Source organism: Sus scrofa, chromosome 16 (genome assembly GCF_000003025.6).
Source record: "Sus scrofa isolate TJ Tabasco breed Duroc chromosome 16, Sscrofa11.1, whole genome shotgun sequence".
Taxonomy (NCBI): domain Eukaryota; kingdom Metazoa; phylum Chordata; class Mammalia; order Artiodactyla; family Suidae; genus Sus; species Sus scrofa.
This window is the reverse complement of record NC_010458.4, coordinates 63601171-63629168: the sequence shown is the minus strand read 5'-3', so window position 1 is coordinate 63629168 and position 27998 is coordinate 63601171. Positions and strand designations below refer to the sequence as shown.

The following is a 27998-nucleotide window of genomic DNA, read 5'->3' as shown; positions in this document are numbered from 1 at the left end:
CAGAAATAAACCTACACACTTATGGTCATTTAGTTCACAAAAAAGGAAGCAAGACTATGGAATGGAGAAAAGATAGTCTCTTCAGTAAGTCGTGCTGGGAAAACTGGGAAGCTACATGTAAAAGAATGAAATTAAAACATTTTCTCATACCATATACAAGAAAAAGAAACCTCAGTATGGATTAAAGACCTAAATGTAAGTCCTGAAATCATAAAGCTCCTAGAAGAGAACATATGCAAAACACTCTTTGACATAAATTGAGCAACATTTTTTGGATTAGTCTCTGAAGTCAAAAGAAAAGCAAAAATAAACAAATAGGACCTAATTAAACTTAAAATCTTTTGCACAGCAAAGGAAACCATCAACAAAAGGAAAAGAAAAGCTATTAAGAGAAAATATTCACAAATGATATGACCAATAAGAGGTAAATATCCAAAATTTATAAACAGCTCATACAACTCAATATCAAGAAAATCAAACAACCTAATTTTTAAAAAGTGACAGAAGATATTTTTCCAAAGAATACGTATAGATTGATAACAGGCACATGAAAAGATGCTCAACACTGCTAATTATTAGAGAAATTCAAATCAAAACAAAAACAAGATATCACCTCACACCTGTCAGAATGGCTATCACCAATAAGAACACAAATAACAAATGTTGATGAGGATTTAGAAAAAGGGGATATTCTTGCACACTGTTGGTGAGACTGTAAATTGGTATAGCCACTATGGAAAACAGCATGGAAGTTCCTCAAAAAACAAAAATATTGCTATCATATGATCTAATTCCAATCATAGGCATATATCCAAAGAAAGTGAAAACACTAATTTGAAAAGATACATGCACTGCAATCATTATTATTTACAACTACCAATACATGGAAGCAACCTATATGTCCACCAGCAAAAGAAAATGTGTACTAATGAGGTTCTGTGTTATGAATGTTTTTAGAAGATTACAATGTGGTGGACTGCAGACCTCCTTTGTTAGGGTGTATGGTGTTAAAAGTATTTTGAATTAATTGCAACATTTACACATTGGAAGGTTTCACAGAAAAGTTCTGAGTTTTGGATACTTGTGAAAAATCAGAACTAGCAACACTGGATCTGCCTTCCTGGATAGAGAAATTAAATAAAGCTGAAGAGCATCTGACCCCTTTATAAGACTAAGCATCTCCAGGCTGCCATGGTCCCCTCCTTACCCCTCGAACCCCCCTCCTTATAGTAATACACCTAATTTCCATGGGCAGGCAAAAGCACTCCTGCTTGGTTCCTGTATTCATATGACTCTGCAACTTCTTTTTCTGCTCTATACCTAATACGTGGCAGATAATTGATGATCAGTGAATACTTATCAAATGAATGGGGAAAAAAAGAAAATGCAGTGTGTCTGTGTGTATAATGAAATATTATTCATACATAAGAAGAATGATATTCTGTCATTTGCAACAATGTGGATGGACCTAGAGGGTATTATACTTAGTGAAAAAACAGAGAAAAACAAATACTATATTTGATATATTTTATCACTTATATATGGAATCTAAAAAAAATGAATATAACAAAACAGAAACAGGCAGTTCCTGTCATGGCACAGCAGAAACAAATCTGACTAGGAAACATGAAGTGGCAAGTTCGATCCCTGCCCTCACTCAGTGGCTGGGATCCTGTGTTGCTATGGCTGTGGTGTAGGCTGGTGGCCATAGCTCCAATTGGACCCCTAGCCTGAGAACCTTCATATGCCACAAGTGTGGCCCTAGAAAGAAAAAAAAAAAAACAGAAACAGACTCACAGATATAGAAAACAAACTAGTGGTTACCAGTGGGCAGAGGGAGTGGAAGGGGCATGATAGGGGTAGGGAATTAAGAGACACTACTATGTATAAAATAAATAAACAACAAGAATATATTGCACAGCACAGGGAAATGTAGCCATTATGTCATAGTAACTTTAAATGGAGTATAATCTATAAAAATATTGAATCACTGTGTTGTACACCTGAAAGTAATATGTTGTAAATCAACTGTACTATTAAATTTTTTTAAGTTTTTAAAAAAGAATGACACCAATTGTGCTGGTGTCTATGATCCTGCTAAGTGTGTTTGGCTGCTTCTGCATCATCCATGAAAACCACTAAATGGTGGCCCCTCCTAATCCTTGTCACCACCACAAGTTCACTGGTTTCCTATGAACATAGAAAGCAGGGGGCAGCAGGTGTGAAGGAGGGAGAGAGACAGAAGACACTGACTCATGAGATGGTCATAAGGTCTAAGAAGGGAGACAATTATGCCCACTAGATTTTAAAAGCCACGGGATCTTGGAGTTCCCTTTGTAGCGCAGTGGAAACAAATCCGACTAGGAACCATGATGTTGCAGGTTTGATTCCTGGCCTTTCTCAGTGGGTTAAGGATCCGGCGTTGCTGTGAGCTGTGGCTTAGGTCACAGATGCAGCTTGGATCCCACGCTGCTATGGCTGTGGTGTAGGCCGGCAGCTGTAATTCTGATTAGCCCCCTAACCTGGGAACTTTCATATGCCGCGGGTGTGGTCCTAAAAGACAAAAAGACCAAAATAAAAATAAAAAATAAAAACCACAGGATCACAGAACCTGATCCCCAGAAGGAGAAAGAGGGAGAGAACTGAAACTCTCATAAGAATTTCAATCATACTCAGCAATGTATACATCTGATTTGTGTTGATAACCTAGGAGTTAGATCAAGAATACAGACATTAGGGGCTGTTAGCACCTCAAAAATGTGACTTTTAAATATTTTATTATTATTTTGAATTATTAATTATTGACCATTCACAAGATGCCAATCACTATCTAAAGATTTTATTTGTATTATCTCCTTTAATCCTTAAAACGTTCCATGAAGTTATCCTGACAGTACTGACCTCTTGTTTTGCTTGGGAGTTTTCTCACTATCTGATGCTAGTATCAATGAACAGATGCTAAAGTAGAGGCTTGGGAGGGAATCATGCTGAGGACACATTTGAGCTGCTTACTCTAGTATAGGATGGCAAATAGATTTTAGCACAAGTGCCAGATACATTGAATGCTGGTGGTAACCTAGAGTGTGGGTTGAGAAAGATTCTTAGATTAAATCTGGATTTTGGAGTTCCCGTCATGGCTCAGTGGAAACAAATTCAACTAGGAACCATGAGATTGCGGGTTCAATCCCTGCCCTTGCTCAGTGGGTTAAGGATCTGGCATTGTCGTGAGCTGTGGTGTAGGTCACAGACGTGGCTTGGATCTGGCATTGCTATGCAGCAACAGCTCTGATTAGACCCCTAGCCTGAGAACTTCCGTATGCCACAGGTGTGGCCTTCAAAAGACAAAAAAAACCTAGGTTTAGTGGGAGAGTGACATGATTGCCAGGCAATGTCTGATGTGAGTAGTAGAGGGAGAAGTATCACTATATGTGACAAATATTTTCCAGCCCCACTGAAGAACAACTTCCAGATCCTTACTCCCATGCAAGACTCCTATGTATGCCCAGGTATGCTCTGCACAACTCTGAAGGGTGTCATTCATAGAATTCAAAATCACTGTAAATGGAACCCTCTGGAATTGTGCAGTCCCTAACCTACACAACTGTGCTCAGTAGCCCTGCTCCTGAGGGAAATGAAAACTGAGGTAGGAGTTGATCACCTGGTCTGAAGAGATGTGTCCTTAAAGAGTAGATATTTAGTGCAAAGAGTTCCAAATGGGAAGTAAAGGGTCCTTGGCCTGGCTCTTAATTTGGTGCTTGGCCTGGAGCAACTTCTTTCACTTTTCTGGCCTTCAGTTTTATAGCTTATTAAATGAGCTGTTGGACGACAGGGTCTCCAAAAACCCTGCTAAATGTGCATGTGGTTAACTCTGTGTTGTTCACCTTTGTTGTTCTCCTCCCCCTCTTGTGACATCATAGCCCAATTTTGTTTGGGGGAGCTGCCCTTCCCACTCTCAACTTTTATGCTTTACTCCAGCCATGAGCATATGACTAAACTAAAGCAAGCAAGGCATCTCATCCAGCCACAGTGACTGGTTCAGAGCTGGACCTAAACAGGGCTAATGAGATGCAAGTTCAGGGACTTGAAGTGGGCTTTACCTTTCCTATTGGATGTGCCTAGAAGGATGTTGCCCCAAGAAAGGTTGGTCGTAAGTTGGTTGAGCATGAGAGGAAACTCTTTTTTAAAATAGAGCCCTTAGCAAAAATTCAAAATCAAAAAAAAAAAAATAGAGACATTGTACTCTGGTCAGACATTTTGAGCCCTATACCAAGCTTCTCCTGGAGCCAGACATTCTCTAAAATGAACCCATAAATTCCTTTTGCTTAAGTAGATAGTGGGACTTCCCATTAAAAGAATCCTAACTGAAAATGTATGAATTCATGGATCTAAAGAGTGACTGTTGCCTCCTCTCACTCTGGCCAGAACTAGTCTTGATATCACTGACAGGAGCACAACAGAAATGAGAAGTCTGCACGATGCTTTGAGATGCTCGTGTCATGATGCACATTCTAGATTCCATTGGAGTGCTTCTCCCACACACACCACACGCACACAATGGGACTAGAAAACGAAACCAGTTATGGCCATGCTTACCGAGTTTACACTTCCAAATGTGTGCTGTCATGCAAGCAGCCACCTGGGGAGTCAGGCTGTACATTTTTTTTTTTTATATCAGCAATGCTTCTAGTCCTCTTTTGGAAGGTCTGCAGATCCAGGCGTTTTCAAAACCCCCATAGAGAACACCCTAGATCAAAATAACAACCATCCTTTACTGGCCACCCCTTAGGTATAAGGGGCTATGACAAACACTGAGAGATGAGCAACAATAGAAATGTCCAGAACCTCGAAACATTTATAATTTAGATGGAAAAAATAAGGTTGGTGTCCAATCCATTGAAACGTTACACTCCAGTAGGCTCATAAAAATAATTTTCACATTTTAAGTGGGTTTCTAGGCAAACCCTTAGGCTCTTCTTTCCTCTACCCCATTTTGGGTCTTTATGTGCTTTGAAGTGAATACCTGTGAGGCCCTTCTTGCTGAGAACTGTCTCTTCCTCATCAATGCAGTGACTATATATGCTATCCCAGAAAAATGCAACCTCCTTTCTCTGACCAGTGTTTACAGTTCAGGGCCGGTCATGTACCAAAGCCTAGCCAGTGATAGAAGCCATTGCCTACTGATAGCCGTTTGGTCCAGATCAAGCTCCTGACTCTCAGACTTATCTGAGCCCTTCCATGGGAGTCTTGGGACAAGATGGATGTAAAGAAGCCAGGCTTTTTATGGCTGCCCATGTACTAAGACGTAAAAAAGAGGAATTGTTGTGGTCTTGTTTCTTGTGCATCACAGAAAGAGAGTTTCATCCTGTGGAAAGGAACAGAGATGAAATATGGTACATGAGGAGTAATTCAAAGGGTCTTCAATCCTTGGGTCCGATTGCTCCTGAAGCCCAGATACATGGCAGGTTTTGAATTGCATCTTATATTCACCTAACACAGTATATTCCTGTTTTTGCCTAAGTTTCTTAAAGCTAGTTTTCTAGAACCATATGTTCTTTCAAGCACATGGTCCTTATAGGTCTCAAGCCTCTGCTTCCAGTTTAAGTCCACCCAGCCAGAGTTAGTCACTCCCTGATTCCTGCATTTGGACCTTCCTGGCTGTGAGCCTTGAGCCCCCTCCAACTTGATGCCTTCTGTTCTCTCAGGCAGGACTTCCCCACCCTCATCCCAGTCTGCAAAACTCCATCTGGATTCCTGTGAAGGTAGGGGAGTAGAACAAATCCCCAAGAATCTGTGATACCTGGGAGGAGGTGTGGACTGTGCCAGGGCTATGTCCACAGTGCTGTGGGAGCCCCAAGGAAGGAGCAAGCAGACTGGGCTGCAGAGGCGGGGAAGGTCCCCAGGGACTTTGCTAATCCTCAGAGATGGGTGGGACTTTAATATGCGGAGAGACCTGGGGTCATTAGGAAGAATCCAGCATAGAAAGAATATGTCTAGCAGAAGAAAAAAAATGAGCCAAAATGTTTGCAGGAAAATGGATAATACAAGCTTTAGCACATCCCTAAGCAACAAAGTCTTCCATCTTGATTTCTACATGATTTAACAGACTTGGCTCCAACTGACTTTGGCCTTTCAAAATAATTCTTGAGGAGAGAGGGAAAAGGTTGATTACATGTCCATTGTTTAAAAAAAGAAAAGAAGAAGTTCCCATCGTGGCTTAGTGGAAACGAACCTGACTAGCAACCATGAGGACGCAGGTTCGATCCCTGGCCTCACTCAGTGGGTTAAGGATCCAGCGTTGCTATGAGCTGTGGTATAGCCCAGCAGCTACAGCTCCTATTCGACCCCTAGCCTGGGAACTTCCATATGCCGCAGGTGTGGCCCTAAAAAGACAAAAGAGAAAGAAAAGAAAGGGAAGGGAAGGGAAGGGAAAGGAAAGAAAAGAAAACCTACCAAAAATATGGAAAATTATGAAATCACCTATAATCTCTCCACCTACTCAGACACAAGCTCAGCTAATGTATTTGCCAATATATTTATTACCTCTTTTTAAAGCATTTAAACATTTATATATAATAAAAGTAGATTTGAACTATTTGTATAGTTTGGCACCGTTTTTTTTTTGCTTTTAATATTTTATGGATAGAATGTCATTAATATATACATCATAATTTTACACCACTGTTATTAAATAGCTGCATGGAATTCTCTGTATAGATGTATGATAATGCCTTAACCAGTTCCCTTTTGGCAGACATTTAGGCTGCTTCCAATAAGGGGGAGGGGAGTGTCTGTGACTTCGCTTTTTTATTTTATGATTTTATTTTTTTATTTTATTTTATGATTTTATTTTTCCCTTATGGTTGACTTACCGTGGTCTGTCAGTTTCTACTGTACAGCAAAATATATATATATACTAGATATAGTTACCTGTGCTATACAGAAGGATCTCATTGGTTATCCACTCCAAATGCAATAGTTTGCATCTATTAACCCAAGATTCCCTGACCATCCCACTCAGTCCCCTGTCCTCTTGGCAGCCACAAGTCTGTTCTCCAAGTCCATGAGTTTCTTTTCTGTGGAGAGGTTCATTTGTGCCATATGTTAGATTCCAGATACAAGTGATATTATATGGTATTTGTCTTTCTCTTTCTTACTTCACTCAGTATGAGAGTCTCTAGTTCCATCCATGTTGCTGCAAATGGTATTATTTTGTTGTTTTTATGGCTGACTAGTATTCCATTGTGTATATATACCACATCTTTTTAATCCATTTATCTATCAATGGACATTTAGGTTGTTTCCCATGTCTTGGCTATTGGGAATAGTTCTGCAGTGAACATACAGGTGCATGTGTTTTTCAATGGAAGTTTTATCTGGAATATGCCCCAAGAGGGGGGTTGCTGAGTCATATGGTATTTTTTATATCCAAACTGTGATGGACTGATCTTTATGCATTTGCTTGCTTGTTTTCTTAAGGACAATTCCAGCAAGTGGGATCACTATGTTAAAAGGCTTTCATATTTTCAATCTTTTGACACATACTGTCCACCTTTAGAAATGTGCCAATTTGCACGCCCATCATCACTGTATGAGACAGTCAGTTTTCTCTCACCCTTTTCACTTTTTAGACTCAGTTTTATTCTTTTCTATTTGTCCAGTGGGTAAAAAACAGATACCATTGTTATGCAATTTTCATTTCTTTTATTAACATAGAAATTTCTGCATGATTACCCATGCATTTTATTTAAGATTGATCCATTCATGTCCTTTTCACATTCTTTGGAAGTGATTTATATTTTCATGATTTATCTATATGGATTTTTTCTTTTTTTATGGCCAAGGCTGTTGCATATGGAAGTTCCCAGGCTAGGGGTCAAATCATAACTGCAGTTTCTGGCCTACACCACAGCCACAGCAATATGGGATCCTTAACCCACTGAGTGAGGCCAGGGATCAAACCCTCATCCTCATGGATACTAGTCAGGCTCTTAACCCACTGCACCACAATGGGGACTCCAAGGATTTTTTTTAAATATCTAATATTAATTATGTATTATTGAAATAGGTTGACTATATCGGGGGGGGGGGCAATTGGTTGTTTGCTTGCTTGCTTTGTGGCCACACCCATGGCATCCATATGTTCCTGGGCCAGGGGTTGAATCTGAGAAGCAGTTATGACCTATACCACAGCTACGGCAATGCTGGGTCCTTAACCTACTGTTCCACAGTGGGAACTCCTATCCTTTGTATTTTCACTGGATAATATGTAAATTTTTTCTACATACATTTTATATTTTTATTGATACTCTTTCTTTTATGGCTTCTAATGTTAATGCTGGTGCTAAAAAAAAATTTCCCTAACCCAAGAAGCTAAAAATATGCACCTCTGCTTTCTTTTAGTATTTTATAATTTAGACATTCATATTTAAATATCTAATTTATGTGAAATTTATGTTATGTAAGGTGAGAAGTAAGACTCTAACTTTATTTTTTCCAAACAGCCAAATATCCAAAATTGACACCAACTGTAGAAAGCAGAAATGTCACCTTTATCACATAATTTTCATGCACAGTTGGATATGCTTTTTGATAATCTATTGTATTCCAACTATCTGCCAACATAACCCTCCACTAGTCACATCATAAAGCTTTTTAATCTGGTAAGGCAGTTCCCTACACATAACCCTCCTTTTTCAAAACATTTTTCTCTATCCTTAAGCATTTATTCTTCCAGAAACACTTCGGAAACATTTTGTTAGATTCTTTCCAAAGCCCATTGATATTTTGGATGGAATTGTCTTAAATTAATAGACTAAATGGTGGGGCATTGACATCTTTACAATACTTCCAGAAATATAATATATCTTTCCATTTATTCAAGTCAACTTTCATGCTCCTCACTAAATTTTTTCATTTTATCTCTCTACGTCTTATACGTTTCTTGCTAAAGTTTATTCCTGGGTATTACTTAGTTGCTATTGTCAGTGAAATCTCTTTTGTATTAAATTTTATTGCTAGTATATAGCAAACCCTTGAAATATATATGTATAGATATAGATAGACAGAGATGGAGATGGAAATGGAGATAGCTAATATTGGACCTGTCTGGTGGAGCAGGAGCCATGGAAGTGCCTCAAGAAAGAGGAAGAGAGAGAGATGTCTTGACTTCTCCTATTTCTCCCCTTCCCACCATGCCCACCACTGACCAAACCCAGCTAGAAGCCAAGTGACCAGGGAGCCTGGGAACTGCAGCCTGGAGTGAGGGATCAGCCCCCAGCCATTTTAACAGCACAGGGGAAGTTGTGAAAGCAATCCTGGACAGAGGGGACAAGGACCAGTGTTAGGTGCCTTCATAAGAACTATCAGTTGCTTCTAAGAATCTGCTCTTCAGAATTCCCATTGTGACTCAGCGGGTAGCGAACCCAACTAGTATCCATGAGGATGCAGGTTCAATTCCTGGCCTCTTTCAGTGGGTCAAGGATTGCCATGAGTAGATGCGGCTCAAATCTCGCATTGCTGTAGCGTGGCCTAGTCCAGCAGCTGCAGCTCTGGTTCAGCCCCTAGCCTGGGAACTTCCATATACTGAAGGTGTGGCAAAAAAAAAAAACCTGCTCTCAAATCATGAATGGTTTTGACTCCACCATGATGATCACAAGAATGTGCATTGGAACAGGATAGAAAGCCCAGAATTAAACCCACGCACCTACAGCCAACTAATCTAAAGGAGGCAAAGATATACAAAGGAGAAAAGACAGCTTGTTCAATAAGTGGTGCTGGGAAAACTGGACAGCCACGTGGAAAAGAATGAAATTAGAACACTCCCTAACACCATACACAAAAATAAACTCAAAATGGATTAAATACCTAGATAGAAGACCAGACACTATAAAACTCTTAAAGGAAAACATAGGCCAAACACTCTCTGACATAAACGACAGCAACATCTTCTCAGATCCACCTCTTAGAGTATTGACAATAAAAACAAAAATAAACAAATGGGACCTAATCAAACTTCAAAGTTTCTGCACAGCAAAGGAAACCCTAAAAAAATTGAAAAGACAACCCACATAATGGGAGAAAATCCTTGCAAGTGATTCAGCTGACAAGGAATTAATCTCCAAAATTTATAAACAACTTCTGCAGCTCCATACAAAAAAAGCAAACGACCCCATCAAAAAATGGGCAGAAGATCTAAACAGACAGTTCTCCAAAGAAGACATACAGATGGCCAAAAAAACACATGAAAAGATGTTCAACATCACTCAATATTAGAGACATGCAAATCAAAACCATGATGAGTTGCCACCTTACACCAGCCGGAAAGGCCATCATCAAAAAGTCTACAAACAGTAAGTGCTGGAGAGGGTGTGGAGAAAAAGGAACCCTAGTACACTGTTGGTGGGATTGTAAAGTGGTGCAACCACTGTGGAAAGCAGTATGGAGATTCCTCAGAAAACTAACCATAGAACTACCATTTGATCCGGCAATCCCACTCCTGGGAATCTATCTAGAGAAAACCATGACTCACAAAGACCCATGTACTCCAATGTTCATTGCAGCACTATTTGCAATAGCCAAGACATGGGAACCACTTAAATGTCCACAACAGAGGAGTGGATCAAGATGTGGTACATATACACAATGGAATATTACTCAGCCATTGAAATGAACAAAATACCGGCATTTTTAGCAACACGGATGGACCTAGAAATTATCATGCTAAGTGAAGTCAGCCATACAATGAGACACCAACATCCAATGCTTTCACAGACATGTGGAATCTGAAAAAAGGACAGACTGAACTTCTTTGCAGAACAGATGCTGACTCACAGACATTGAAAAATTTATGGTCTCTGGAGGAGACAGTTTGGGGGTTGGGGGGATGTGCTTGGGCTGTGGGATGGAAATCCTGTGAAACTGGATTGTGATGATCATTATACAGCTACAGATGTGATCAATTCATTTGAGTAATAAAAAAAAGAAAAGAAAAGAATGTGCATTTGTTTTAGAACAATATTGAACGAGGATAAAAAATAGGTGATTCACAGACTAAGTCTCTGAGTCCTCCCACACTTTAACATCCATCCCTGGCAAAGGTTTCTGTTCCATGTCTTATCCCCTGCTTAGTTGATAGCGTTGTTGATGGCAGAGTCTGTATTTTTTCCATGTTTGCATTCCCCGTATGCCTGGCACAAAGTTCAACCAAGTTCATCTAACACATGAAAGAGCAGATAGAATAGGGCTTCAGTGTTCCTATCTATCAAGTGGGAGCCTTGAACATCTGCCTTTTTGATGCTCTGTGTGAAGGAGCAGTTCCTCTTGGTCTTCTTGCTTTGGGGAGGTGAGAAGTGGGTTTTCCTTCTGTGCCGCCCACATGTTTCTGTTCTCCTCATGATGAGTCATCTGGGAGCCAGACACCACCGCTCTCAGACAGAACATGTTAGGTACTTGCTCAGGAGCAGGAGGGCCATAAATCTGTGCCGCGTCCCCGTGGTTACCTAGGGAACACTGGGGCACAGCCAAGAAGGGGGGACTGTAGACAGAGAGGGCTCTGGCCAGTGTCCCAGCCTCTTGGCAACAGCCCAGTAAGCACTTCCCACTCTTCTAGTTTGGAAACAGTGTCCTGTCCCCTGTGGAGGGCAAAGGTGGCCCCTGCCAAGAGGCTCTGAAATGCACCAAGATCCCCTACCAAACATTCAAAGAGATAAAAGGGATCAGGCAGCAAAATGACTATGACAGGAACCAGGGCAGCTGGAATCTGGTCCTGCACGTCATCCCTTCACCATTACACAGGCAATCATAAACAGATTCCCCCTTCCATTCTCTGCAGGTGTGAAAATTAAATGAAACAGTATACTAAACTGCTTGGCATAAGTCCTGATCACAGGAAACAATTAATAGAAGCAGTTGTAAATTTAATTATTAGTAGTAGTACTGATAGTAGCAGTAGTAGATTATTCTCACCATAATCTCCCAAATTTTATTCCACTTTACTAATGAGGAATTTGGGCCCAGAGAGATTAAGCAACTTGCTCAAAATCCTTCTACTAAGAATCAGATCCACTGATAACAGCCAGCTAGCTACTGTAATGCATGGGGATTATTCTGGAAAGTCCTGTGAGAGTGTGTGGGAAGAATGGACAGTATCACTCAGCTCCATTCAGCTCCACACCCAGACAGGCACCCTTACTGTGGTTGTATGATGGATGGAACACCTCTGGACCTTTCTCCAAACCTTACATAGTCTCATCCTCAACCTCTGAAAACAGAGTCCCTGGGCTCTAACTGGCTCTGACTGGGTCAGAGTGTCCACCCCTAGAGCTGCAGGGGAGGGTCATCCTGGGTCTGAGAGGTCGGGGGCTTAGAGAACAGTCATGAGTACAAAGGGATATAGAATGGAGGCTATAGGCCCAAGCAAGATGTGTGTGTGTGTGTGTGCGTGCATGTGTGTGTGTGCATGTGTGTGTGTGAAGCTGAAAAACATTTGCCAAAATGTTTACAGAAGTGCTCTCTCTGGATGGTGGAATTAAAAAGCTGATTTCCCTTTTGTTTTCTAGACCTTTCCATAAAGTTACCATAAGCACATAGTTTGATGATTTTTAGAACTATTTTCTTTTTTTTTTTTTTTTGGTAGAGCATATCATCATTTATTCAATCCTTTTAGAAGCTATTTTCCTTTGCTTAGTGGTTAAATAATGCACATAATATATAGTTATATTAAGTGTATATACTTTTAAGAGTTTGAGACTGGATATTTGAGGCCTCAGTCCTGGTTCTGGCTCTGAGTGACCACAGTCATGTGCCTTGTCTGGCCTTGGTTCCAACATCTGTGAAATGAGGGGAGGGCCACACAACCTCTACAATCCCTTCCAGCTGTGATTCTCTCCCCTTCGGTGTACATACAGCAAGTAAAAAGGTATGAAACAGCTGGATCCTAAGAGCCTGCTTGAATATGAAGAGAATAGAGTTGACCCTTGAACAACCATTTATATATGTACATATAGGTGTGTATACATCTAAACATATATGTATGCATATATATTATTTTCTGTAATTGTTTCATAATAGAAATAAGTTCTGAATGAAAATGATACATTCATGGAATTGAAAAAGTTGAATATGTTCCTAGAGCCCCCAAGAGCACCCCTCCTCACTGGAGACCCCCTTACCTACTCCAGCCCTGAAAAATATCTCCCTCCTTTAGAGGAAAGAAAAATTAACATTACTGACTGGAGCTACTATGTGTCAGACCTAATACACAAAGTGTTAGGTATGATACACACAGTCTAATTTAAACTCATAGTGTGGGAGTTCCTGTTGTGGTACAGCGGAAATGAATCCAGCTGGTATCCATGAGTATGCAGGTTGAATCCCTGGCCTCGCTCAGTGAGTCAGGGATGCAGCGTTGACCTGAGCAGCGGTGTAGGTCACAGATGCGGCTCAGATACCATATTGCTGTGGCTGTGGCATCAGCTGGCAACTGCAGCTCCGATTTGACCTCTAACCTGGGAACTTCCATATGCTACAGGTGCAGCCCTGAAAAGCAAAAATAAATAAATAAATAAACTCGTAGTGTGGTTGGCACAAATGGCAAGATTTCTTTTTTTTTTTTTTTTTGCTTTTTAGGGCCTCACCTATATATGGAAGTCCCCATGCTAGGAGTCGAATCAGAGCTACAGCTGCTGGCCACAGCAATGCCAGATCCAAGCCATGTCTGAGACCTATAGCAGAGCTCATGGCAATGCTGCATCCTTAAGCCAATGAGTGAGGCTAGGGATCGAACCTGCATCCTCATGGATCCTAGTCAGGTTTGTTAACCCCCGAGCCTTGAAGGAAACTCCCAACGAGCTTTCATTTTCTATAGCTGAGTAATATTCCTGTGTGGTGTGTGTGTGTTGTAGGTGTATACATATATCATATCTTTATCCATTCATCTGTCTGTGGACTCTTAGGTTGCTTCCATATCTTGCCTATTGTAAATAATGCTGCAATGAACTTTGGAATGCATATATCTTTTCTAATTACTGTTTTTGTTTTCTTTGGGTAAAAATCCAGAAGTTCAATTGTTGGATTATATGGCAGTTCTGTCTTTAATTTTTGAAGATCCTCCGTTCTGTGCACCAATTTCCATTTCTACCAACAGTGTAAGAGGGTTCCCTCTTCTCTGCTTCCTTGCCAACATTTGTTATTTGTTGTCTTTATAATATGGAACAAAAGCAAAAATAAACACATGGGAGTATATCAAACCAAAAAGCTTTTGCACCTCAAAGAAACTATCAATAAAACAAAAAAATAGCCTACTGAATGGGAAAAGATATTTGCAAAAAAAAAAAAAACCATCCAATAAGAGGTTAATATCCAAAATATACAGCAAACTCATACAAATCAACATCAAAAAACAAACAACTCAATTAAAACATGGGCAGAGGGCAGAGGAGCTAAATAGGTATTTTTCCAAAGAAGACATACAAATGGCCAACAAACAGAAGAAAATATGCTCACCATCACTAATCATCAGGGAAGTGCAGATTAAAACCACAGTGAGCTATAACCTCACACCTGCCAGAGAGCACTGGGATCTGGAGCAGAGGTTAGGGCTGAAAGGAAGCAGGGGTTGCATAGAGGAGAACAGATTTCCAACACAAAATTCACTGAGAAGATAGATTAAAGAAATAAACAGAGAGACAATCAAACAGAGCAAACTTTCTACACAATTTTGCCTACAAGAAGCGCCGGTTTTAGGGATGGGATTAGAGGTTGGCATCAAAAACCTGGGTCAAAAACAAGAACCCCCTGGAGTTCCCATCATGGCTCAGTGGAAACGAATCTGACTAGCAACCATGAGGATGCAGGTTCGATCCCTGGCCTCGCTCAGTGGGTTAAGGATCTGGCATTAAGGATCTGGCCAGTGGGTTATTGGATCTGAGCTGTGGTATAGGTCACAGACGTGGCTCAGATCCTACAGTGCTGTGGCTGTGGCATAGCCCAGCGGCTATAGCTCTGATTCAAGCCCTAGCCTGGGAACCTCCATATGCAACAGGTACAGCCCTAAAAAAGGACCAAAAAAGAGAGAACCCCCAAAAAAGTCTAAAAAGAGAAACCCCATCAAAGGGCACAAGTTTCACAAATTCTTCTTAATTTTGACTCTCGGTTAAGACTTTTATTCACTCATTCATTCTCTTATTCATCTAATAAATATTTATTGAACACATATGAGCCATCTAACAGTGTATTAGCCCCTGGGATGTGCAAGAAGAAACACCCTGCCTGCTCTCACTGAGCCTGAAGTCTAGGGAGGGAGGGAGCTATTGATCCAATAACCACAGGGAGGAGTGAGTAAACACAAGCCAGGGGGAATGCTCTGAGAACAGGGATATGGTTTTCTGAGAGCAGTCAGGAAAGGAACCTCACCTGGACTGAGATGGGGAGGGACAAGACTGTCTTCCCTGAGGAAGGGACTCTGGCTCGAGACTTGAAGAGCCACACGCCCTTGACAAGGAGAATAAGCCACGGCAAGTGGAGGCCAATGTCATCTTTAATGGGTCCAACCAAGACAAGACTGGCAGTATTGGTAATCGTACAACCTAGGCTTAACACCTACACCCTCTGAGACATTCAGCCCACTCATTTGCACTTTCTGGGCCTCCACTTGATGATCTGCAAAATGGGGTGATGGACTAAAATGATGTTTCACAAAATGTGGCCTGCTGGGCTTCTGGAGTAGAATCCTTGGATTTCTTGCAAAAAAAAATATATATATATAAATTCCTGGGCCTCACTTCAGACTTCCTGGATCAAACTATCTGGGACTAAGAGCCAAGAATCTGCATGTTAAGGCTCACTCAGGGGAATCTTATGCTGAGTAAAGTTTGAACATCGCTGGCTATGTAGGAAAACTTTTGTCTGCTAAATGACTCCCTGTTTCTTTCTGAATTCCTAGGTTCCCCATGGAGCAGCCGCAAGAAGAGGTAAAGCAGGCAGTCCTCAGGCTGAGCGAAGGAACATTCTCAAGTTTTTAGGTAACAACAAAGGTCTAAATATTTCTACCTGGAGCTGGTCTAACAGCCTTAGGGACAAGTTCCTCAGCTTGACTTGAGAGAAAACAGCTCCAGACCGAATAATTTTTTTCTTTTCACTTTCCACCCCTGGGATTTAATTGAAAATATGTATTCACTGAAGTCTGTTCCCTGCCCTTTTCCCTCCTTTTCTTCTTTCCTTCTCACGGAGCTGATTCTCTTTGCAGGATTGAGGGCTAGTGGACATTCACATGGGTCTCCCTTCCCTGCTTTCTTGGGCACGAACAGTCGCCCTCTGACATGATGGTTTATAGTCTGTGGGCCTCTTTGGTCTGACAAACAGGGAAAGTTCCTCTTGACACTAATTGTACCAGTGGCCAAGAATTACAGGCTGCAAGCTAGCTGCCCCAGCCCGCTGGACCAAGCAGGTTCCCTTCCCCTCTGCCCAGCAAGTTCCCAGGACCCGCCGCCTCCACACCGCACTCCCCAAGCCCACCAACACCCACTGGTGTTGGTCTCCAACCTAACTTTGAGTTCTCTATGTGAAGAGACATTTTCAGCAAGTCCTGGACTCTCTACATGAGGTACAGCCAATCTCACAAGTTGCTTCTCAAAGGCCAGATATATCATTTCCTCCTACTTGATAGAACTCTTAGGTTAAAATGAGATCGTGCATGTAAAGCACAGAACACAAGCCCGGCACACCGTAAGCTCTCAACAGATGTTACTTAGTGTTCTTTCTATTATTGTTATTTTTCAAGCCACTCTTTGTTCATGGCTATTTATATCAGAAAAAAAAGAAAGAAATCAATTATATCACCTGGCAAGGAAAGGGTTGAAAGTATCACCGAGACATCAACTAGGAAAATCTGTACCCAAATACTCCAGATACTGAGAAATCTGTTGTATGTGTTTAAGCTTATAAAAAAACATCAACAATAACGACCACGTTTTGAGGGCTTTAGAGATGCCAAAGTCTCATTCAATCCTTATAACAACTTGATGGGGTAAATACTATTAAAATCCCCATTTTACAAATAAACAGAAGCTTAAATAAATGAAGTAAAGTCACAAAGCTAGGAAGGGGCAGCAGCTGGAATTTGATCTGATGTTTAATAAGCTACTTCCTTAGGTCTAACTGACATATCTCCTGCTGTCTTTGGAGTCTACATCTACATTCTCTCTCTTCCATTCCACCCTCCCCCCTCTCTGAGATAGACAACAGTTAGTTGCCATCATAGGATCAATAACCTTTACAGTCCTTAAAGGCAATTATTGGATCAGGTCTCCTTCCCTTCTTCTTGGAAGAATTAAGGCTCAAGCCTGATACAAGACCTTGACCTCACTTGAGGTTCCCAGGGAGAGGTTAGAGAAGAGGTGTAATCCTCAGATCCAACCCAGGAGAAGGGCCTTTGTTTGCATTGTACAATAGGGTACAAACCAAAACAATCTCTGCCTCTCTGCCCCGTGGCTCTGGCCTGCTGAAGTGCCCAGAAATTCCTGTCACTTTCTTTATCAGTGAGGTCAGCCTGCAGCCCAGCTTGGGTTACCTGAGAGGTGAAAAGTATCAGCTTTGAGTCAACCACTTTGGCTCTAATCCTGTCTCTGAATAATATTGAGCAAGTTAATTAATTGCTTGTATCCTCTGTTTCCTCACCTGTAAATTGGAGCCAACAGTGTCTTTCACCAGGTTTAGTTTGGAGTGATTAAGTGAGATAATGCCTATGAATTAGCTCAGCACATGCTTGGGGCATTAACTGCACTCATAGTTAAAACAGAGGAGGCAGTGCTTACCTCTCGTCGGAGAGCACTCCAAAGGATTGGGGTGATATTTGAAAGCCCTTCCAAGAACTCGGAATTCATACGATGGCGCTAACTGCCATTATCCCAGGTGCTCCTGTCTAGAACTTCCCACAAAATCTTCCACATACCCTACCCCTGAGCACTTACCAGGGCAGTCTCACAAGAGGCAGAAAACCAAGACTCCTCCTCCTACTCTCTTCATCTTTTCATGACTCCCAAGGCAACCTTCCAAATCCCTCTGTCTGGCGTCTAGTAAACAGTTGAGAAACGCTGGGCATTTCCTGTCCCGGCATTCCTCAGGACATGGTGGAGATGGGCAAAGAAAACTTGCCTCTTTCTCACACTCCTCCCTCCCTGCGGTGCCCATGGGGCCTGAAGTGACGTCACTATTTCCCAAGCATGCCCACCCCCATCCCAGGGTCCTACCCTGTCACCTCTGCCAGAGCAGGCAGAGATCACTCTACGACATCACTTCCTGGCCGTGCTCCCCAGGGGCTCAGCCTGTCCTCTCCAAAGCTGGGCTCTAACTCTTTGTCCAGATACAATTTTTAGATGCCCCCAAGGAAGAAGGTTCCCACCACTTCCTTTAGACCTTTTTGAACTTGGTGGCCACCCCAAGTGAAAACCCCCCAGAAGGGATTGGATGGTTTTGTTCGAAGAGCACAAAAGAGGAAGAAGAGGAAGGATAGAGAAACTTGAGATGCATGTCATGCATTTATGTGTTTCCTTATTTAACTCACATCACTGTTCAATGTCAGGCATGACTCTCTACATTCTCAGAGGGACATTCCTGTTATTCATCTTAAGACTGTGAACTCTGAGAAGACAAGAAAGGCCAGCGTCCATTCACTTTATTCAGTGCAAGTTCTGCTCCATGATGAATGGTAAAACACTGGATTAGTTCTGTTTCCCAAAAGTGAGAGTTTGCACCAAGATAGAGTGAGCAGGAGAGAGGCTCGGCAAACAAAAATAAGAAATAAACAGGGTGGAAATCAATTGGTCAAGGGGCCCTGCCAGGAACTTGGCACTGAGGAAGCCCCTACGAGGAATTTAGGGAAACTGTGGAGTAAAACAACATATCCACAGCTCTCAGTAAGTTCTAGGGGCCAAAAAGTTAAAGAACCACTGGGAAGAGGTATCCCTTTTTCTAATGAAATTTGGAGCAGGGAGGAATAAGATTAATACACATAAAATTACAGAGGACATCAACATAATAATCTTGCCACTTTGGGCCAGGTGTTTTTTATGAGCCAGGTCCCAGCATAAGCATTACAGACTATAGCTCCCATAATTCTTGCAACCACCTATGTATTGTGCATTATCTCAAAAAACAGAAAGCATTATCCCCAGGTCTCAGATGAAAAAAATGGAGGCCAAAAGAGTGTGTGTAGCTTGTCCAAGGTTACTCATCTGATCAGCCCAAGCTAAGATTCATACTTAGAGTCTGTGTCAGGCTTCAGAAATGGGTGACAGTGGTGGCAAAAAAGAGGCATGGAGTGGAGTCACATCTCCAGGCTATGGACCCTGATTCTGCCTTAGGTAAATCCCTTCCCCTTTCTAGGCCCTTGGGTCTCTACATGTGGTTAGACTAGATCAAGGGTCAACAAACATTTTCTATAAATGGCCAGAGAACACATGCTTTAGGCCTTGCAGAATAGCCATCTCTGTTGCAGCTGAACAACCCTGCCATCAGACCATAGACATACCCTAGACAATACCCAAATGAATGGGCGTAGCTGTTCTCTAATAAAACTTGTGTATACAAGAACAGGCACAAGGCTGGATCTGTCCCATGGAAATCTAGTTTGCTGACCCTGGACTAGATGGACTGGGGTCCATCTGATTCTAACATTTCAGATCTTGATTTTAGCAGTGGAGCCCAGAGGGGCCAATGTCTTGAAAAATCAGCTGTATGGCACCTACTGCCACAACTTTGTTTCACCTTTGATGGTTGCAACAACTGTGGTTAGAAAGTAAACTCTCACCGTGGCACTACAAAGACAGCTCGGAAGTGTTTTTAGCCCCAGAAACACTCCGTCAGCAACCTGATACAGACAACTACATCTGTCTTGTGAAGAGCGTGGTGCAAACACAGCTGTGTGCTCACCTTCACACAGATTGCAACCCAAAGACCTTTTCTGGAGAAATTTGGGGGCCACCAAAGATTTCCAGACAAGCAATGGGCAAAGCCAGAGTTATTCAAGAAAACGGCATACGCTTCCCTTGGCCCTTAGTTCTGCAGCACTGCCTGTTGGTGTTAGAGACCGGTTACCTTGTCCTCCAGGAGAAGCTGCTGGGGCATGAAGGAGGAGGGACCCATTCTTTGTTCCAGACTCAATAGGCTTTTCACACTCCATACTTTGGCTCTATAACACCCCAGCCCCCAATTCAGGGCTCCGGGCTCTCCCCAAATGTGTGTGCTCCTGACATGATTTCAGCCCCTGGATGACTTGGCAATTAATCTTCAACAGCCTACTGCAAAAGGCTTCTCTGAGCTCTCTCGCTCACAGGGAAATGCTATCAACTGGAATTTCTGGGCTGGAGGAATCCTTGCTCACCAAAGATTGACAAATTATAATTTCCAGAGAGAAAAGCAAGTTTGCCCAGAGAGAGCTGAAATCCTTTGCTCCTGTAAACCTTCAACTTGCTGCCTGTGGAGGCAGAGGAAATGCCGCCACTGCAGCCACTATCTCCTACTCAGAAGAAAAAGTGCTTCTCCTCTCTCCCACCTGGGCTATAGCAGTGGCAAAAATCCTCTTTCAAGTCTTCAGAAACCCTAGCGTATCTCATGAAGCAGAAGCCCCACACCTCCAATTCGTTTTTCAATTTTAGTCTCATTTACTGGGTGGTCTCTATTCCAGCTGTGCCACCTGCCAGCCCTGTGGCCTTGGGCAACCAGTCTGAGATTCAGTTTGCTCATCTCTACATTGTCAATAATAATAGCATCCACTTCACAGTATTGTTATCAGGATTAAATAAAAAAATATACATAAGGCATTTGGGGCACAAGGCCTAGCATGTGGTGAGCACTTGATAACTCTTGGCTGATATTATCACTATTACTCTGTGCCAGGCACTTTACACACATTGTCACATTTAATCCTCCCCTCAGCCCTTCAAGGAAGGGACTATTATGATTTTCATTTCAGATAAGGAAACCATAGCTCAGAATGGTTAAGTGACTGGCCCAAGGACACACAGCTAATAAGTTAGTCAAACTGAGACACAGACCCAAGGCTGTCAGATGTTAGTGTTCAGACTCTTCGTCCCTTTACCATCCTGCCCAAGGTCACGTTAGCAGCTGTTAAATGAGGAAAGCAGGATTACAGTCCAAGTCGGCTCTCAAATCCTCAGCAGGCCTGGCAGCAGTGCTGACCTGGGAGCCCAGAAAGCCTGACCCAAGGAGCTCCTCTGCAGAACCTTCCCGCCTGGACAGCTCTGCCACGCCGTCCCCTCCCTGACCTCTGCCTCGCTCGGGAACCTGATCACATTCTGTCTTCTGCTGTAATTTCCTTTAGGGCTAACACTGAACCTTCTGCTGCCTTTTTTTTTTTTAAATCTCAGTCTGGTGCAGAGAGAAGGATGCAAGCTTTGGAGCCAGACAACAATGCTTTGAATACCAATGCTCTTTACTCCTTCAATGGGCTTGACCATGTCATAGAACCTTTCTGAACCTCAGTTTCCCCCTTTCTAAAATGGGGATAATTTCTACCTTGTACTGTTGTGAAGATGTAAGTACACACACACAGTACCTAGCACCACGCCTGCCACATTGTATGTACTCTCACCATCATCATCATCTCCCATGGCACCTAGGTCAGTGCGAGGTTATTGTTTGGTTTAAATCACCTTAGATTTGTCCTTAGCACCTAGCATGGTGCCTTACACAGAAGAGATGCTCCTGTATACAGCTAGTTGAATTGAAAACTGGAGAGAGCGAGAGAGGAAGTACCATGCAAAACTGCACCATCACAGGTGAGAGATCTCTTCCCACAAGTTCTCTAAGCAGATCTCTGAATCTCACAGCCTTGGTCTCCCCCAGGTCAAACCCAGTGACAGCTTCTCCTAGAGGGCTCACAGAAATGGGAGTTTGCAACATCAGAGGTTTCTAATGTAATCAGATGGATAATGAAAAGGTTCTTCTTCCCCAACTCTCAAGTGAGTCAGAGCTCTGTGCTTGGCTTTGCCCCAGGGAGTACCGAGAAAATGAAATATCGTTTGTATTGTCATGACACCTAAACAAATGGTCGATTCCACGGGTCAAATATCAGCCAGAGGAGTTAAGGAGCATCTTCAGTGAAGGGAGGAAAGGAGCAACAGGGAAAGGACCATAAGCAAGACGCTCAGTGGCATCCTGGTACGTGGCTCCTTTTAAGACTAGTAATACCTGTTTGCCTTATGGTGGGATGTTTGTTTTACTTTCATGAAAGATGCTGGTAAGTTAGAACATGTCTAAAATCTACAAGGATTTTGAACCCCTCTATCTGGCTCAATAATCCTTTCCACATCCTGAGACCTGAATCAAGATGTAAGGTTTCAACTAGGTTAGAAACCATTCTCTTAAATAACAAGTATAAACCAAATCTGAGTCTCAGATTTGCTCTTTTTTTCCTGGCCTTTTGCCACCACAGAAAAATGTCAGATAGGCTGAGTTTTCTCATTGCAGCTGGTTACTGTGATTATGTAGACACAGCCTCCATAAATTCAATGGTGTGTTGCTGGCTGTTCAATAGCTGGTGAAATTAATGCCCAGGGAAGTGGGAAATGGGCCACCACAATCGAAATGTGGACTCGGAACTTGCTCTTCATTCTGCCCCACTCTTTCCCTCCCACATCACTGTCTTTGTGCCAATTGCCAGCTTTCTGCCAACTTCCTGGCATTCTCTTTCTCCTTCCACTCCCCCTTGGTAGTAAACCAGTTCAAGAGAAGTGCCATCATCCTCGACTTGAAGATATGTGAGGATGGCGGGAGCTGAGTGTATGAGACCTCACTCCCCCGACCTTGGATGATGCGTGGCAGAAGGGGCAGCAAGGTTGCCTTTAGAGGCCACTTTATCCAGCAAAAGGAAGCCAACCACCTGGAACTAGAAGACCTCAAAATATCATCTGGCCCAACTCCTTCTTCCAGACAGATCAGTACATGAGCCACTCAGGACCAAGGACAATCTGTCCTCTTCATAAGAACCTCTGGCAGAGGGCTGCCCAAGTTGCCCCCATCTCACGCCCTACTGTGTAAGTCACAGTGGCTGCCATGTATGACCTCCCTCAGGGGCAGAGGAAGAGCACAGCTCTGTGGACCAGGGAAACGGATTTGAAAACCAGCTCTACACCTGACTGGGTATGGGAGCTTACCAATTCCCTCTGCTTCCTGGACCCCCTCCAGGATAGGAAGATGGGCAAGGGAGGGTTCTGCCAGCTCTTGAAGAGCTAAATCACAATAAACCTGTGACTCCCTTATTTTAAAATCTTCAAATACAATTTAAGCTGGTTTAATTGAAATTTTTAAAAGTATGCTTTCAGGCTTATCTCTACCACAGATTCCTTAATCTCAGGGAATTCCTTAAAATCATGTATGTTGTGCATTTGAGAGTCTGTAAATTTTGGTGGGAGAAGATTAAATCCTTAGGTTGTGATTTTGGTGGGAGAAGATTAAATCCTTAGGTTGTGAAGCTTAAATCCTTAGGTTGTACAATATTATGTGTGTGTGTATGTGTATACATACATATATATATGTGTGTGTGTGTATATATATGTGTGTGTGTGTGTGTGTGTGTGTGTGTGTGTGTGTATAAAATAAAGACTTTGAGGACCCACTTCTAGGATGAAAAGTTAAATGTACATCACCCTGAGTGGCTTCCCAGTCCCCTACCCCTGAATATCAGATTATAGTGACTATCAAGGGCAGGAAGTAAGAAGCCCTAGATGAAGGATTTTGGATAGCAGTAAAAGCAGGTATCAGGCTTTGCTTTTCAATCTCCAGCTGTCACTGCCTATTGCTCTGCCATATCTCTACCAGCCATACAACCTCAGGAGTGTACTAACTCTCTGAACCATGGTTTTCTCAACTCTCAATAGAGAACTGGTATGTTTCTCCTAAAGGTTGTCATGAAGAATTTCTTTAAAAAATTAATAAATGCTTGGCTATCAGTGGAAACTCACTAAGTGTGAGTTCCCACACAGAGCTAGTAACTGCTCAGGTCCCAAAATTGACTATTTGGAAGACAGGTCCATCTATAACAATCAATCCACCCCTACCTCAGATGTATATCGGTATAATCACCATGGAAAATAGTACAGAGGTTCCTCAAAAACTTGAAAGTGGGACTACCATATGATCCAGAAATTCCACTTCTGGGTATATATTCAAAGCAAGTGAAAATAGGATTTGGAAGTGATATCTGCACTCCCATGTTCATTTGCTGAATTATTCACAATAGCCAAGATATAGAAACAACTTAAGCATCCATAAACTGATGGGTGGACAATGACGATGTGGTGTGTATATATACAGTGGAATATTATTCAGCCAAGAGAAAGAAATAACTCCTGCCATTTGCAACAAGATAGAGGAGACTTTAGGGCATGACAATATGTAAAATAAATTAGACAAAGACAAATACTATATGATATCACTTATATGTGAAATCTAAAAAACAAAAAATTCATAGAAACAGAGTTAAGGTGTGGTCACCAGGGGTTGGGGAGAGGGCGTGGAGTGGGGAGATGTTTGTCAGAGGGTACAAACTTCCAGTTATAAGATGAATAAGTTCTGGGGCTCTAATGTACACTATGTGATTGTACATATAATAGTGTATTATATACATGAAAGTTGATAAAAAGTATAGATCTTAAATGTTCCCACCACAAAGAGAAGTGGTATTTATGTGACTTGATGAGGGTATTGGCTAACACTATAAGGGTAATTATTTTGCAATATATAAGTCTCTCAAATCAACACATTGTATGCCTTAAGCTCACACAATGTTATATGTCAGTTATATCTCAGTAAAGCTGGGGGTGGGAATTTACCCACAACCTTGCTTCCGGGGGAAAAGTGTGACACCGCAGCTAAGTGCTCAACTTTGGATAGACCTGTAGTTGGAAATTCTCTCCTTGATGGTCATATGGATTTAGGCAAAGAATTAAACTTCGCTCTATCTTGGTGTCCCCATAAATGAAAATGATTATAAGAATAGTCCTTCTTTCCGTGGGTAATGGGGAAAAAAAATGCGAGAAGTACTTAGCATGCTTTCTGGGATGGGGGCATGACAACAGTTGGATAAATGTTAACTAACATAAGGCTCTCCCCCAGCATCTTTTGCCATACCTACTCTTCTAAGTACCATTCGGCCACCTTGGGGAGGTGGTGTCCCTATAGCTGAATGTCCAATATGGATATCAGGCAGAAAGGGGAAAAAAAATCAACAAATAATCCAAATCACCCAACTCTCTTCCCCACAAGCCCGAGGTCTCTTATCCCACCCCCACCCCGTCCCACCCCCAGATAGCTCACAGTTTGTCCTTCATTTCTTTGAGGTCTTGACTCAAACATCACTTCAGTGGCATCCCAAACACTTGTATAAAATTTCACATGCCCCCACACACCATCCTGTCACCCCATCCTTGCTTTATTTTCTGTTACACCTGTCAGCAAAGGAATCTGTTTACTTTAAGGTTTGTTTCCTCCCACTGGAATATAAGTTCCCCCAGGGCAGGGATCTCTGTCTACCTGATTCAGTGGCTCTACCCACAGCCCCTAGAACAGACCCCAGGGCAGACAGCAGGCACCCAGTTAACACTGTGTTGAATGAATGAATGAGTGTCTGAGTGAGTGAATGAACGAATGACAAGAAGATTCTGAGTTTTAATTATGAGACCAGAGAGGTTTCGCAAGGATGGGGGCTGGTCTCGGATCTGACTCAAGTCCCTCTCACCTGCCTAACCTTGGAATTCTTCATCTTTTAGCTGCCACACAAGTTGCATAGGCCCCTATATCTGGGTGCTGACTCCAGGCGCCGTTCATTTAAAGGAAAGCACCGCCACCCTACTTTTGAAACTGCAGCCTGCATAGGAGTGAAAAGAGTCCCAGTGGGCCACCTCTGGGTGGGGGACAGGGGGATCCCCGCGCCCGGGTCACTCCTCCTCCCCACCCCTCCCACCGCCTCTTCCCCTCCCCCCACCGGCTTACCCTGGGGGCGGCGGGGGCGCAGCGGGCCTCCAGGCTGAGCCCGGTGGCGGCGGCGTCGAGGCTGCGGGCGCCTTCGCTGGACCCGCATTGCCCCCTAGTGCCGCGCGGAGTCAGGGCGCCGGGCTCCCCCGCCTGATGTCACCGCCGTGCAGTCAGCCCAGAGGCGGCTCATTGAAAGCAGACCCTCCTCGGCGCTGGCTGGGCGGAGGCGCAGCTGTCCGCAGACCCGCCACGGGCCGGGCAGAGCCGGGCGCCCCCTGCCCGGCTGCCCGCTCCTCCCCGCCGCTCCCCGCGAGCCCGGCCCGGCGCGCCTGACGTGGACCATTAAACTTAGAGCTGCCGCCTCGTCCCCTCTCTCCTCCTCCTCCCTCTGACAGGCGAACGAGCGGCTTGGTGCAGGCAGGAGACGTGCTGCCGGGCTGGCCTGCCCGGGGGAGATGACTTCTCGTCAGGAGGGCGCCTCTGGGAAGAAGACCACGGGGGAAGCAAAGTTTCAGGGCAGCTGAGGAGCCTTCGCCGCAGCCCTTCCGAGCCCTGTCACCCCCCTGGCTATGGAGGGCGGACTCTAAAATGAATCCCGATCTGGACACCGGCCACAACACATCAGCACCTGCCCACTGGGGAGAGTTGAAAAATGCCAACTTCACTGGCCCCAACCAGACCTCGAGCAACTCCACACTGCCCCAGCTGGACATCACCAGGGCCATCTCCGTGGGCCTGGTGCTGGGTGCCTTCATCCTCTTTGCCATCGTGGGCAACATCCTGGTCATCTTGTCTGTGGCCTGCAACCGTCACCTGCGGACGCCCACCAACTACTTCATCGTCAACCTGGCCATTGCCGACCTGCTGCTAAGCTTCACTGTGCTGCCCTTCTCAGCGGCCCTGGAGGTGCTGGGCTACTGGGTGCTGGGCCGAATCTTCTGTGACATCTGGGCGGCAGTGGACGTCCTGTGCTGTACAGCCTCCATCCTGAGCCTATGCGCCATCTCCATCGACCGCTACATTGGGGTGCGCTACTCTCTGCAATACCCCACTCTGGTCACCAGAAGGAAGGCCATCTTGGCGCTCCTCAGTGTCTGGGTCTTGTCTACAGTCATCTCCATTGGGCCTCTTCTTGGGTGGAAGGAGCCGGCACCGAACGATGACAAGGAGTGTGGGGTCACTGAAGAACCCTTCTATGCCCTCTTCTCCTCCCTGGGCTCCTTCTACATCCCTCTGGCGGTCATTCTGGTCATGTACTGCCGTGTCTACATCGTGGCCAAGAGGACCACCAAGAACCTGGAGGCTGGCGTCATGAAGGAGATGTCCAACTCTAAGGAGCTGACCTTGAGGATCCACTCCAAGAACTTTCACGAGGACACCCTCAGCAGTACGAAGGCCAAAGGCCACAACCCTAGGAGTTCCATAGCTGTCAAACTTTTTAAGTTTTCCCGGGAAAAGAAGGCGGCCAAGACCTTGGGCATTGTGGTCGGGATGTTCATCTTGTGCTGGCTACCCTTCTTCATCGCTCTCCCACTTGGTAAGTTGGAGCCTTGGCGGAAGGGAATTGGGCATTTTCAGATCTTGGGTTGATTGATGAGCTCACTAGAAAGTTTTTGTGGGATTTGGTTTTTCATGCAGCCTGTGTGTGTTTGGAGGCTGGGGACTGTTGCTTGTTCTGCAAAGGCTTTGCAGATTAGGTAGCTGGCTAAGAACCAACTCAGGTGTTAGTGGAACGTGCTAAGTATGGTACGAGTCACTTGAAATAGAACCACAGGAGGAAAATCTGGTATGTGGAATGACTCATTCAACAGCTTCAGTTTAATAATTAAAAAGGACACTGGATTTGAACATCACACTAGCATCATTTCAGTAGTAATGATGTGCCAGCTAAGGCAGCATCACTAATGCAGCATACAAAATAGTTTGTAGTTGCCGCAGACACGGCGTTTGGGAAGCGGGGAGGCAGCTCGTACACAGAAAGGCAGTTTTTCATTCAGCATCTTCAGGGC

At 43.5% G+C, this 27998-nt stretch overlaps 1 protein-coding gene across 3 annotated transcripts in view; it reads left to right on the top strand.

The window, feature by feature from the left end:
- Positions 1-27998, top strand: part of ADRA1B (adrenoceptor alpha 1B) — a 460716-nt gene that overhangs the window by 381670 nt on the left and 51048 nt on the right. For 2 of the 3 annotated variants that reach the window (XM_021076921.1, XM_021076920.1), the window contains 2 exons: positions 15941-16019; positions 26385-27526. In XM_021076921.1, coding sequence (XP_020932580.1) covers positions 26578-27526 — 949 coding nt within the window. In that variant the 5' untranslated portion in view covers positions 15941-16019; positions 26385-26577. Of the gene's footprint in view, positions 1-15816; positions 16020-26384; positions 27527-27998 lie in introns of those variants that run through there. The other variant, XM_013984885.2, reaches the window with a different exon arrangement.